This window comes from Crinia signifera, chromosome 4 (genome assembly GCF_055691185.1).
Source record: "Crinia signifera chromosome 4, ASM5569118v1, whole genome shotgun sequence".
NCBI lineage: Eukaryota > Metazoa > Chordata > Amphibia > Anura > Myobatrachidae > Crinia > Crinia signifera.
The window spans coordinates 134,106,090-134,118,602 of NC_139220.1; the positions used below are offsets into that span (position 1 = coordinate 134,106,090).

General features: G+C 43.5%; 1 protein-coding gene across 1 annotated transcript in view; it reads right to left on the bottom strand.

Moving 5' to 3' along the window:
- Positions 1–12,513, bottom strand: part of PTPRR (protein tyrosine phosphatase receptor type R) — a 150,053-nt gene that overhangs the window by 39,135 nt on the left and 98,405 nt on the right. Inside the window, exon 7 of the mRNA XM_083182544.1 lies at positions 193–379. Coding sequence (XP_083038670.1) covers positions 193–379 — 187 coding nt within the window. The remainder of the gene's footprint in view (positions 1–192; positions 380–12,513) is intronic.

Below are 12,513 nucleotides of genomic sequence, written 5' to 3' on the forward strand. Positions count from 1 at the left end.
AAGTCTGCAATCACACTAGGCCTGCTATTTTAATGACTGTTTAATAGATACAGTAAGCTCTTTTAAAATCTTTAACATTTTATGTTAATCCTGCACTTAGTTAAGGCTTACGGTTCTGGTTTGGATAGGTTCATTGTGTATAAAATTCTGAATATTTGATTAGTCTGTTAGGGCCAACCATATTTTTCCTACCATGAATTCAGTGTGAAGTAAATGTGGGCTTTGAACCACATCATGGAGCTGCTGTCTGGTCAGGACACGGCTGGCTGTTTGCAAGTATTCAACTGCTACTTTTTCTCGTGGTGTTGGAGCCACAGTGAAAGGTTCTACCATTCCTAGCCCACTCATGTCCAAGGTAAGCGATACATTGGAACCTCTCCTGCAATAAGGAAAAATAAAATGATGTTGGTAACAAACCTTATCTGTTTTAACGGGCTTTGTAAAATACACATTTTCTCATTGGTGCTTATTGAAATATATTACGTGGCCATAAAAGTGAGCTTAGATAGAAGCATCATAACTAAATATATCTGGGAGGCTCCTAAATGTTTAGGGAGTCTCATGGATTCCCAAAATTCCCATATAATATATGTCTAGCGTCCGTGTCTAGTGACTCCGAAACACTGGCATCTGTTGGCAGCAAGTGAAACTATCTACTAGCTTTCGAAGCATTTGCTTAGAGCGGGCTTACTTGTATTTACACATTTATCTACAGAAATACAAATTTGTGAAAGTAGTTCAGAAAATAGGTAATTTTATCAAATATTTCTATTGAATGCATGAGTTCTTTCGTCGTTAATTCATGAATATAGCAGGTGTATATTTTCATTTACAGTTTACTCACTATAGGGTTCTTTGTGGAAATCTAAGTTTTAATGTATAATGCTATATAGTATGTCATGTTCTTACAATGTTCATGCGTGCCCCCTAACATTGTGGTCACATTCAATATGACTGCAGGGGTTGGCAACAGGGAGTTGATGTTGCTTTGCCTTGTGCTGGCAGTCCCCCACATCAGAGGCGTAACTCTGGGAGGCAATGCAGTCATCTGCCACCGGGCTTCTGCTCCCAAGGGGGTGCCTCTCCTCCCCTGCAAGTTTTCATCAGTTAATTGAAAGCCATAAATATGGCTTCTGTGGCTGACTCCCCCTACTAACAGCAGTTTCGACACCTTGTATTAGAACCTATGACTTGTCTTACTGGAGACAGATAAACTGGGATGAACTGTCTTACACCACTGCCCCACATGCTAGTGAAAACAGTTGTAGTTTTACGAATATTCGCATAACACAACTGATGCTGAATTTAGGCCTCCATACATTATCTATTTCGTAGAAGTCGCATCCAGGTGGCAGGATCGAATGCGATACATCACATGCGCTACATCTGTGCGCAATGTATTTCCTGCGATCCCCGTTCCCTGCCTCTGGGAGGGGGGTCTAACCCAGAGATCTTATGTGCAGCATGTATGTATGTGCACAGGACCGAGCATTGGATGTCACACACATGGTATTTGGGCCGATATTACCCGATTTCTCTCCTTGATCTGCCGGAATCAGGTGAAATTGGGCCCAAATCACATATGCCTTTAGGCCCTAAGTACGCGATATATATATTTATATATATTTATATATATATATTGACAGTAATGCCATTTATAAGAGAATAACATTATTTCATAACTGGGTCCCAGTGGCAACTCCTGTGTTTTCATACAGTACATCATGTGATTCATGGATTTGTGTGTTTGGAAGCTGTGGTCACAACTTTTGAAAACTCTTTGCACTGTACTTTCTCATTTACTGTATGATGAAATTCCAACTAGATAGTTGCACAGTAGTGTTTCTCAATTTAACAATAAAAGGGAGAATTTGAAAGATAACAGAGTTGTACTTTTGTGTATATACTTTTTCCAAAAAAGGTGGTTTGGACACAAGGGCTTGGAGACGGGGGCATGTTGCCCCATTTGGACACGGGGGCATGTTGCCCCCATTTTCCAGGAGTGGCCAAGCCAAGGACTGTGAGCGAGGTGCAGTTTTGTGGCCTGCAAGCTGCCCTGGTTGTGATGCTCCTCTTAATTTGCGATTGAAGATTATTGCGGTCCAGTGGTCGCAAATGCAGGTAGGAATGCACCACCTCGTGCATTTGCATTGCTAAGGATCGCATATAAGCTGTTGCAGGTAGCTTATCGTATGCTATCCTTACAGAACCAGGTCAACTCCTGGATACTTTGGGCAGTATTCAATGCTCCTGATTCACTGGGTTTTTTTTTGGCGAATCGGGCTGTTTTCAAAATCTGATTCACCCTATTCAATATTCATCGAAAGCAAACAGTGAATGCCGGCCAGTTCTCCGTTTCATGCTTGCTGCAATTCGCTGGTGTATTTCAAAGGGGTTTTCACTGTGATTCACCAAGAGTGTATTCAATGCTAGGATGGAGAACTGCTTTCACCATGATTTTTGCCATGATTCACCATTTTGCATTCGACATCTTTTTAAGGTGAACTGGAATGTGATCTTTTAAAATAAAGGGTTTTTTTCTGTTTGTTTTTTGGTGTCAAAAAATCAGTAATTTTATTATGTAAAGGGGAATGCTAATATATAATTAATTTTTAATATTTGTTTCGGTACTTGTTTCCTAGCACGGCGCCAGCGATAAAAATTGTATCCATCGGGACCCCGCGGAATCGTGCCGATCGCATCGCATGCAACCAAATCGCATGCAATGCGATTGACGCGATGGACGCGATTTTTACACTGGAATCAATGTAAAATGGTCCCTGAGACCCGATTTTACATTGGCCCCAATGTTAAATGGCCCCTAGACCCCAATTTTTATTGTTTCCCAACCCTGATGGGTCAAATGCCCCTCCATTGTTAACGCCACCCCGCGATCAACGCGGCGGTATGCGTCCTCCAACCTTTTCATACCCCCACCATCCACGTCGGCGTGAAGTTGATTTTATATAGTGTGGCGAGCGCAGCGAGCCACCGAGCCCGAAGCATGGCGAGCGAAGCGAGCCCCACGAGGGGACGCGCATTGCTTCACAGGTATTACGCAGCCCCTCGCCACGCTTCGGGCTCGGTGGCTCGCCACACTATATAACATCAACTCAACGCCGACGCGTGGATAGTGGGGGTATGAAAATGTCGGAGGACGCGTACCGCCACCCCTCGTGGGCACGCCGTGCTCGCCACACTTCGGGTTGCCGTTCATCGTGGGGTGGCGTTAACAATGGGGGGGGGGGGGGGCATTTGTCATGTAAAATACCCATAACGGTGGGTATACAATGAAAAATCTGGTCCATTGGCCCATTTAACATTGTTCCCTATGTAAAATCGCGTCCATCGCATCGGTCGCATCGCATGCCTTAACTTAAGGTATGCGATGGATGCGATGGACACGATTTTTTAATTGTCGGGGAAAAGGCTAAAAATAGCCCTGAAATCGCGTCGGTCGCGTCCTTCGCATACCTTAACTTAAGGTATGCGATCACCTACGACGGGCGCCGTGCTAGGAAACAAGTACCTTTGTTTCTTTTACATTTGATGTCAGCAGGAAGTGGGGAGCAGCTCATTAGATATTCACTGCACTGGTTCCGCTCATTACATATGCACGAGCGGGAGCAGCGCAGCCCTCCTTCTCCTACCTGATAATACAGGGACCCCCCTGCCTGCTGGTGAGTGGCATGCAGTGGGGTCTGGCAGCGCAGGGTCAGGTCAGGTAGTGCTGGAGGCCAGGGGGTCCCTACGGTGTATGTGAGATCAGAGGCGGGTCCCTGCGGCGGATGGAAACTACTACTTCCCATCCGCCACAGGGACCTTGCCGCTGATCTCACATACACTATAGGGACCCCCTGCCCGCCGCTAGTAGTTCCCATCCGCCGCAGGGACCTTGCCGCTGATCTCACATACACCGTAGAGACCCCCTGCATGCCAGCGCTACCCGACCTAACTCTGCGCTGCCAGACCATGCCAGCCCTCGTTTTCCCCCCTGCTGCTGTGTGCAGCATCCGGCACAGGCAGGGAGGCTTCCATCTCCCTGCCTTCCACCGTCCCCCTGTGGCATTTTCCAGGGGGGGTTTAAAGTTCACCGTCAGGGGCAGCGAGCCCCAGACGCGTTGAATAGGGGGAGAGGGAGGGCTGCTAGCGAATGCTCCAGCCCTCCGGATCCCTATGAATATGCAGCGAATCCTAGGATTCGCTGCACATAGTGAACAGTCTCACTTTGTATCCTCGAGTTGTCACTACTACAATATGCGGATAACTACATAAGTTATGTATCAATGCTGTCAGTTTACATTGCAAAAAGATGGACAACCCTCTTGCAAAGAGATATTTTACTATATAATACTGTACTTATTCTTAAAATGAATTTGTGGGCTTAAGATTTAACAAACATTTGCATTGAACGGGTTCCTGAATCAGATAAACAGCTTTACATAGAAAAACAGAGACACACAGACACACACACATAATGAAATCTAAATATATATTTTTACAGTAGGTTTGGGGATTTACAAAACTAAATTAAACAAAGTACTTTCCCCCCACAGCCTACTGTAATGAATGTAATCATTTTGTTTATGACATATTGTTTGCACACAAAAAAGGACATATTAAACAATGGATAAGTAGGCACATTATTACACAGTATGTACAATATGTAATGCCATTACTTCAGCAATGTTTGTTCAGCTTCCTCTAAACATGAAACACCCAGAGAGCTGAGACGTTTAGGTTCAGGGCATAGGGAAGTACTGTATGTGTGCAAATAGCTGCCCTGACATAGTCAATGGCCTTTTAGCACTGGAATGTCAGAAAAGGGAGTAACTTCCTCTTGTGATGTCACCCTATGGTCCCTTAGCTGGGGTCTTCAATGATTGGAAAGTGATGAGCTTCAAGTGCCAACAAATGTCCAGATGGGAGGAAGATATTAATTAACAGGAGGAACTGTTGACTGTTGGCTGCTTTTGTTAGTGTGGTAAAGGTCTGTTTGATGTCTGTCCCGCTAATTGTAACTTATCCCAAAAAAGAGCTGCCTGTATTTATAGAAAACAGCTAAATACAAAAAAAATAATGGATCAAAGGATGGAAAACGACAATATGACACATTACTGTGCTGAGTCTTTTTTTTTAAACTTGCAGCTTTAATTCCTGCAGCAAAACCACAGAACAGCCACAGATTAGTAAATAACCCCCATGGAGTACCGAATAAATGTAAATTGAGTTACTTGCTATAAATGATTAGTGGTAAAGAGGTAAATTATGTAATAAAGTCCACATATAACTGAATACAAACACTACATCAATATATCATAAATACACATTACATTCTGGTATGACCTAGTTTAAGACACTAGGCATCTGCGTGAACCTGTACAAATAATAATGAGTTGGTTTAATGCCTATGATTTGCATTGTGTGAAAGTTTTACAACGCTCAGCAGGTCACAGTAGACTAAGGAAACTCTCCTGACAAGTGTTTCTAGACTAAGCTTATAACGATCAGTATCAGGGGAGGACAGGAATTACTTTGTATCCTGTAGCGGAAAGCAGCTGACATAAGAAAAATGTAGCTTTCCCTCTTTTAATCACACTTTCTTATGTATTGCCAACTAGTTCCTGTTTCTGCCCGCAGCAGGGCTGTACGACACTGCCAGGGAAACTGACTTCCTAACAGGGGATGATTTTACCACCTCATCTCTTCCTGCTGTCCAACCATCTGATGAAATCAGCCTTTATCTCAGTCACCAATCACAGCACACCCATTTAATCACTTTCAAGTCCTTGTATGCTTCCTAATTGATCCGACTTTATTCTAATCACTTTATATTGGTTTTGAAAATAATTGTGAAAAGACAAGAAATGCAAAGTTCTCATATCTCAGAAAGCGTTTCTCTTGGTGAAAATAGTCTACAAGGATAAAGACTGGGCAACAATACACGTTCTAATGATCACCTAAATGACTACATATAGGGCTGGATTCTGGTCGACTTGGTAAACCGCGAAGATCGCAGCTTACCGAGTATCGCATGCACATGCGCAAACCCGACCATCGGGGCAGGAGACGATTTAAGTTCATTGTGAATGAACCAGAATCGTCCCCATAATGTAGTCATGTATGCTTGATTTTGACATAAAGACATTTAGTAGAAGTCCATGGAGGAGATATAAGCTGGGCTGCTTATACTGTCCAAGCACTCTTCATAGTCCCATACCTTCCCTACCATACGCCGCACATTGAATAGTGATCACTGGAGTAAATTTACTAAGATGGGAGTTCTATTGAATATGGGATGTTGCCTATAGCAACCAACGAGATTGAGGGGGGAATGCAATGCTCCGCCACTACTCCCTATGGGGGAAATAGCAGCGGGTCCCTATTCAATGCTGTCTTTAGCACTGATGAGGGATCACGGCAGACCAACCCTGACTTTAGAAGCTGTGGGGCCTTTTCTGCCAATAACGGCCGTGGATTGTCACGATCCCAGATGCAGATCGACAATCTATGGTGGTTTACATAGACACGCCCACTTTTTGCCGATCGGCAGGCGGGGCATTGAATCCAGCCTGCTGATTTGCTGTCGGGCAAAACGTAAACGGGCCTGGATCACAGCTGTCGGGAGGGATCGACAGTCGTGATCCAGGATTGCATCTATTATCTTATAGAAGATGCTATATAAATAAGAAGTAGAATCTGATTGGTTGTGCAACATCCCATCTTCAATAGACTCAATTTACCCCATTGAGCACTATGAAGGCTCCATGGATGCAGCATGTTTTTATCTCTGCTCTGTAGAAGTCCTGAACAAGATGCTCTTGATTCAGTAAGAGAGACTGGCACGACCAGATAGGCACTTTGTATACCATTGCCAGTATACCTTCAATGTCAGCTAGGCCATGGAAATTAGAATTTGGCACTAGGCCATGGGCAATTTGGGGCTAGGCTGTGGTACTGCAAAATCATTATTAGGCCATGGGCATTGTAATTTAATGCTAGCTCGGTGGCATTGTGTTATCAAGTTGTGATAGGCACCATTAGTTAATTAGGCCTGAGGTGTGGTGGTCATAGGACCCTGAATTAGTTGAGTTCTGTAGCAAATTGTTAGGTAGGCAGTATGTCTGAACTGCTGGGGGCACTACGTGAGGATTGTCATTTGCCCCATTTGGCAGCAGAGAACATAAGGCTTCACTAATAGGAATGTAACCCTGTCATCACATCTCCTGCAGTCAGCGCACCATTAAATGTAGGCCGTTGTTAAGGTGCACTGTTTATGGACTGTACTATTGCCTTGTTTGTAATTACTGTGTTGTTGGTGTAAATGCATTGTCGTGGAGGATAGGTGTATTATAATAGGCAGTGATCAACCAGCCTGTAAAATTGTTATGTCCACTGTGTCAGTTAGAGCTTGGGTCCTTGTGTGAAGTTACAGGCAGGCTGTCATAGTACACACTGGGAGAAAGAGCTACTGTAGGCCTAGAACAGCGATATGGATGGCAGTTTTTTGGCATTAGTCACAGGTGCTAAAAATCAGGGCCATTCATCCATCAAGGAGACAAAAATACATCTGGTGAGCATAATTTGTGTTTGTGTATTTTCCTCACCCCCTTTCCTCTGCAACTCAGGTGCTTGGCAATGAGGTGTAACCAGCTTGTGGCCAGAAATGCCAATGATGAACATCTACTGATCAGATTGCTGGACTTAAGATGAGATGCGCAAGGTACGGCTCCGACAACACCAGCACTGCACCATGCTTACAACCCCACAATACATGCACACAATACACCTCTTGCATGTGCCTGATAAACCTCTTACATGAACAAGTTGCGCACAGTAACCTCAATGCAATCTGTTTCAGTAAAACGCTGTGTTTAGTGACAGTTAACTGAGGTAACAAAACCTCAATAATAACAACAATAACAAAGTATTGTCAATGAAAGGGGTGCCGGACGGGTTCCCGGCAGTCGGGATCTCGACAATCATTTACCCGACGTCGGGATCCCGACTGTCAAAACGCAGACAGCCGGGTGCCCGATGGCCACCCACTATTTTCCCTCGTGGGGGTCCACGACCCCCATAGAGGGAGAATAGAATAGGTGGCTCGCGTAGCGAGCCACCGTGCCTGCAGCGTGGCGAGCGCAGCGAGCCCGCAAGGGGCTTTTTTGCACTCGCCATGCTGTCTGAGTCTGGGCAGTCGGGATAATGACTGTCGGGATCCCGACTGTCGGAGTCCCATACCACACCCAATGAAAGAAGGTGGCCAGGTGAATTATATTGTAGATACCATACACTGCTTTATAAACTTCTCATTGCATTCATGACATGTACAAACATGGCTTAGTGATTTCTTCATAGTACAAGTAATATTAAAGAAGTATATCATGACTGTGTTGTTTTTACAAGTACCTGATGTTTTAAACTACTGAAAAGTCATTGTCATCTATAGTGTAAGAGAACGAATCGGCACTGAAATCTAATTCCACTAAAAAGAATGTGTATTGTGTTTAAAAATATGACAAAATATGCTTAAGAAAAAAAGTTATTGTGTTTAAAAATATCAACCATTGTTGGAATGTTTTCCTAAGTTCCAGACAGAGACCAGTTCAGCAAACACCCAAATATGTATGGAATCCTGAGCTAATTGAGCTCTAAATTATGTAGTTCAGAAAAGGTGCAGTAACATATGTGGACTTGCCGAAGAGCAGGGACTGGGGCTGTTTTTGGTCCTGGCATTCTGTAAGCACAAGATGCTCCGAAGAGAGCCGAAGACGCTCATGTACATGTTACAGGGGATGCAGCTGTTGTTCATGGCAACTGCCCCAAGTTGTGGCCTGCCCCCAACTTTCTTGGAACCAGGAATAGGGGGGATTGGGTGGTCAAATAAATAATAGGAAGGCTGCGCTGCATGAAGCCATCCAAGCTCTATGTATTGGCTTCACCGCTCATCAGGTCTTTGGCCATTCTGGCATTTGCCAGGAGGGATAGTTGGCCAGTCAAATGGCCAATTTGGCCCTGCCAAAGAGTTCTTCAAATAAGCAAATGTACTGTAATAGCGCCTAAAGAATATTACTCTCTTGATTTTGTTGTGAATCTTATCATTTACATCTTGTGGCAAACCTGATTAACATCTGCAGGTTAAGTATCCCCTTAGCCAGATATCTGTTATCCAAATTATTCTAAAAACCATAGTTTCCAGAATGTATTTTTTTTTTGGGGGGAGCGGCATGTTCTACAGCGCTTTATAGAGAATATATATTCACATTTGTCCTTGCCCCAGTGGGGCTTACTATCTATATTCCCTACCACATGTACACACGCACACACAGATATTCTAGGGTTAATTTAGCTGGGAGCCAATTAGCCTACCAGTATATTTTTGGATTGTGGAAGGAAAGGAGTACCAAGAGGAAACCCACGCATGCAAGGGGAGAATATTCAAACTCCGCACGGTGAGGGCCATGGTGGGAATTGGACCCATGACCTCAGTGTTGTGAGGCAGTAATGCTAACCATTATACCATCCTTACTGAAATACAGAATAATACAATATCCAAAATGCTTCTGTTCTCAATTTGGATAAGGGAAAATCAACCTATATAAACAAAAACATACAAAATTAAAGACGATGGAAGTCTGTGGCTGAATATAATATCATGATTCACTATTGACCAGGAGTATGGCCAGCTGGTTGTACCTGGCTGAACAGCAGACAGAGATGGAATCGGCTTCTTTCTGGCCCTGTTATTTAGCGTGTGCACGTTATAGGGGATGCAACCACTGCTAACAGGGCGTGCCAAGAGTCAGGCGGGTCTATCATCATGGCATGCCCCCATCTTGGTTGAATATATGCAAGTCGAGTGGGGGAGTGATCACATAGAGAGCCATAAGGCCCACTGTGCATAGTCATCCCTACTCTTCTTGTGAACAGACCGGCCCAGCTGACCATTGGCCGCTCTGGAATTTGCCAGAAGTGTTAGTCAGCCAGTCCTGGCCTGATACTAGACGTTCATATTTTAAGATCATGTGCATCCTCTTCTTCCAGGTTTGATCATGATATGGCTGATTCTGCGGGATTATCACCAGAGCCGAATTTCCCATTAGGCACTAGAGGCACGTGCCTAGGGGCGGCACATGTTTGGGGGCGGCACTTGGATGCCTGTGATAGTACTGTCAGCCCAAAATGTACCAATAACTGCAAAATATCCACTGTACTGTACTATATTCCATCTTAAATAGAGTGTAAATGGATAGGACATGCAGATACTGCCCCTATAAACTGTCCTACTTAGTAAACATTATTGTTGTGCCTAGGGGCGCCCACATCCCTAAATCCGCCCCTGATTATCACTATACATGTTGCCATTACGTTACCATATAATATGTGCTTTAATTAATTCTAATTTCATAGCATATCTTAACCATATTTTTAGTTTAATATTCTATCACACACATACACACACACACACACACACACACACACACACACACACACACACACATATTAAATTACTATACATAGACCCTTAATTAATAAACATAGATAAAAATGGAAAAACAAATATAAGAACTACAAGGATATAATCCAAAATGGATACATACATTTCTCACAGGAAATTCTCCTCCCTTAAACAAATTGAACCTATAACCCAGTAGCCCAGAACCTTAATGGCTCAGTAAATACTTTCAGTACATCACTTCACTGAGTCTGTGTCCAGCACAACTATGCAGTCCTGTTCAACAAGCACAATGCATTATGTGTTAATTATATTTCAACTCATCATAAGGAATCAGGCGATGGGTGAGGAGATAAAAGAACTGTATTCCCAAACTGCATAGATTTTTTTATTAGTGTACCGGTGGAAGATTATCTTAAGTGAACATCATTAAATCTATACAGATCAGTTGTGGGTATTCCTAGGAACAAGATTTCCATCCTTACATCCATACACAGGGATAGTTGGTAACATACTGTAGACATGAAATGGTACATAATATACAGTATTTAGCACTGTAAAAGAATTTATAGAAAAAAACTAGTTCTGTCAGCTTGTTACCATTAAAACTCAATAATGAAGATGGAGACAGTACAGCATGTAACATAATCGGAAGTTAAACATTAATTGAAATAATTTTGATTAATAATAAATTATTATATTAAATGAAATTAGAGATGAGAGTGTTTTGTAGAAATTTCATAATTACTACAAAGTGCTGTCACTTTGATTTCTGTTTCCATACAGTGAAATCCTGCATTGATGTGTTATACATATTCTTAATAGTACATAATGGTGGGATGTTCTAACATCTGCCGCCCTACATCGCCCCCCTCCACCAGGGTGCAGGTAGCTGATGTCAGCTACCACCCCTGCGCAACTGCATCACAGAAGCATTAGCATGGGAACGCACCAAGCAGCTGCACATGCGCATAACGGTATATGCGCAGTGGCTCACCATCGCTCCCCTGCGTGAACACACAGGGGAGCATGGCAATTAAAATAAGGTCCTATGTGTACACTGTGTACAGTCAGTGCCAGCTAGCCCAGCATGATGGGAGAGGAGAACTGGGGACCTAAATATTTAACAGCAGACAGATAATGGTAAGAGTAAGTATATGTATGAATGTGTATACTGTATGTATTTATTTATGTATACATGTGTGCAAGGGCATAATTCACAGAGTCTATGGAGACACCTACCTCTGGACTTTAAGCCCTAAAGGAGCACCAACATGTGCAACAGCAGAATACAAGCTTTGTTGCTGCACTTCCACCATAGTTTTTCGAAGCACCCGCTGCTGCCACAGATTAATTGGCTATGTCCCAGGAGCCCTGCTGGCACCTGTAACAGATGACAGGACGGCTCCCACCTGGTACTGCTCAGTCTGCACTGCAGCAAGCAACAGTGCACATGCTGACTCTGACCCATTGGCAATTTTTTATAATGGGGACGGGGGAGTGCACTGAAGTTCAACTTGCCTCCAGCAACTGGGATGAACATATGTCCCTGTATGTGTATACAGTATGACTAATAAATATGCATTACTATGTTTGTGTTTAGGAGTGTGAGTGTGTACAGTAAGTGACTGTATGTATATATGTGTCTTTGTACATGTATGGGTATTGTGTGCATGATAATATAGTGTCAAATTTTGATATATTTGAGACCTAAAAAATTAACATTACTAACTAAACACACCAAAAACAATTAATTTAACAAATTATGCAAATGTTTTAAACCAACTTAGGCCCTTATTCTGATCGGTGCGGCCGGATCCGATTATGCGGCCAGGACCGTGCGTGCGAAACCCCGCCTTCCATACGGATCGCCAACTCCGTCCGTACGCGGTAAGAAGCTGGCCGAACGGATCGCACGTGTATTTTTCACGGAATACGCCTCCTCCATCTCAGGGAACCTTCCCCATCATTCGATGGTCGCAGGACCGAGTGCTCCACCAGCTCCCGCAACCTCAGACCACACGGACATTTTTCCGTGCAAAAGCAGGGATCTGGGC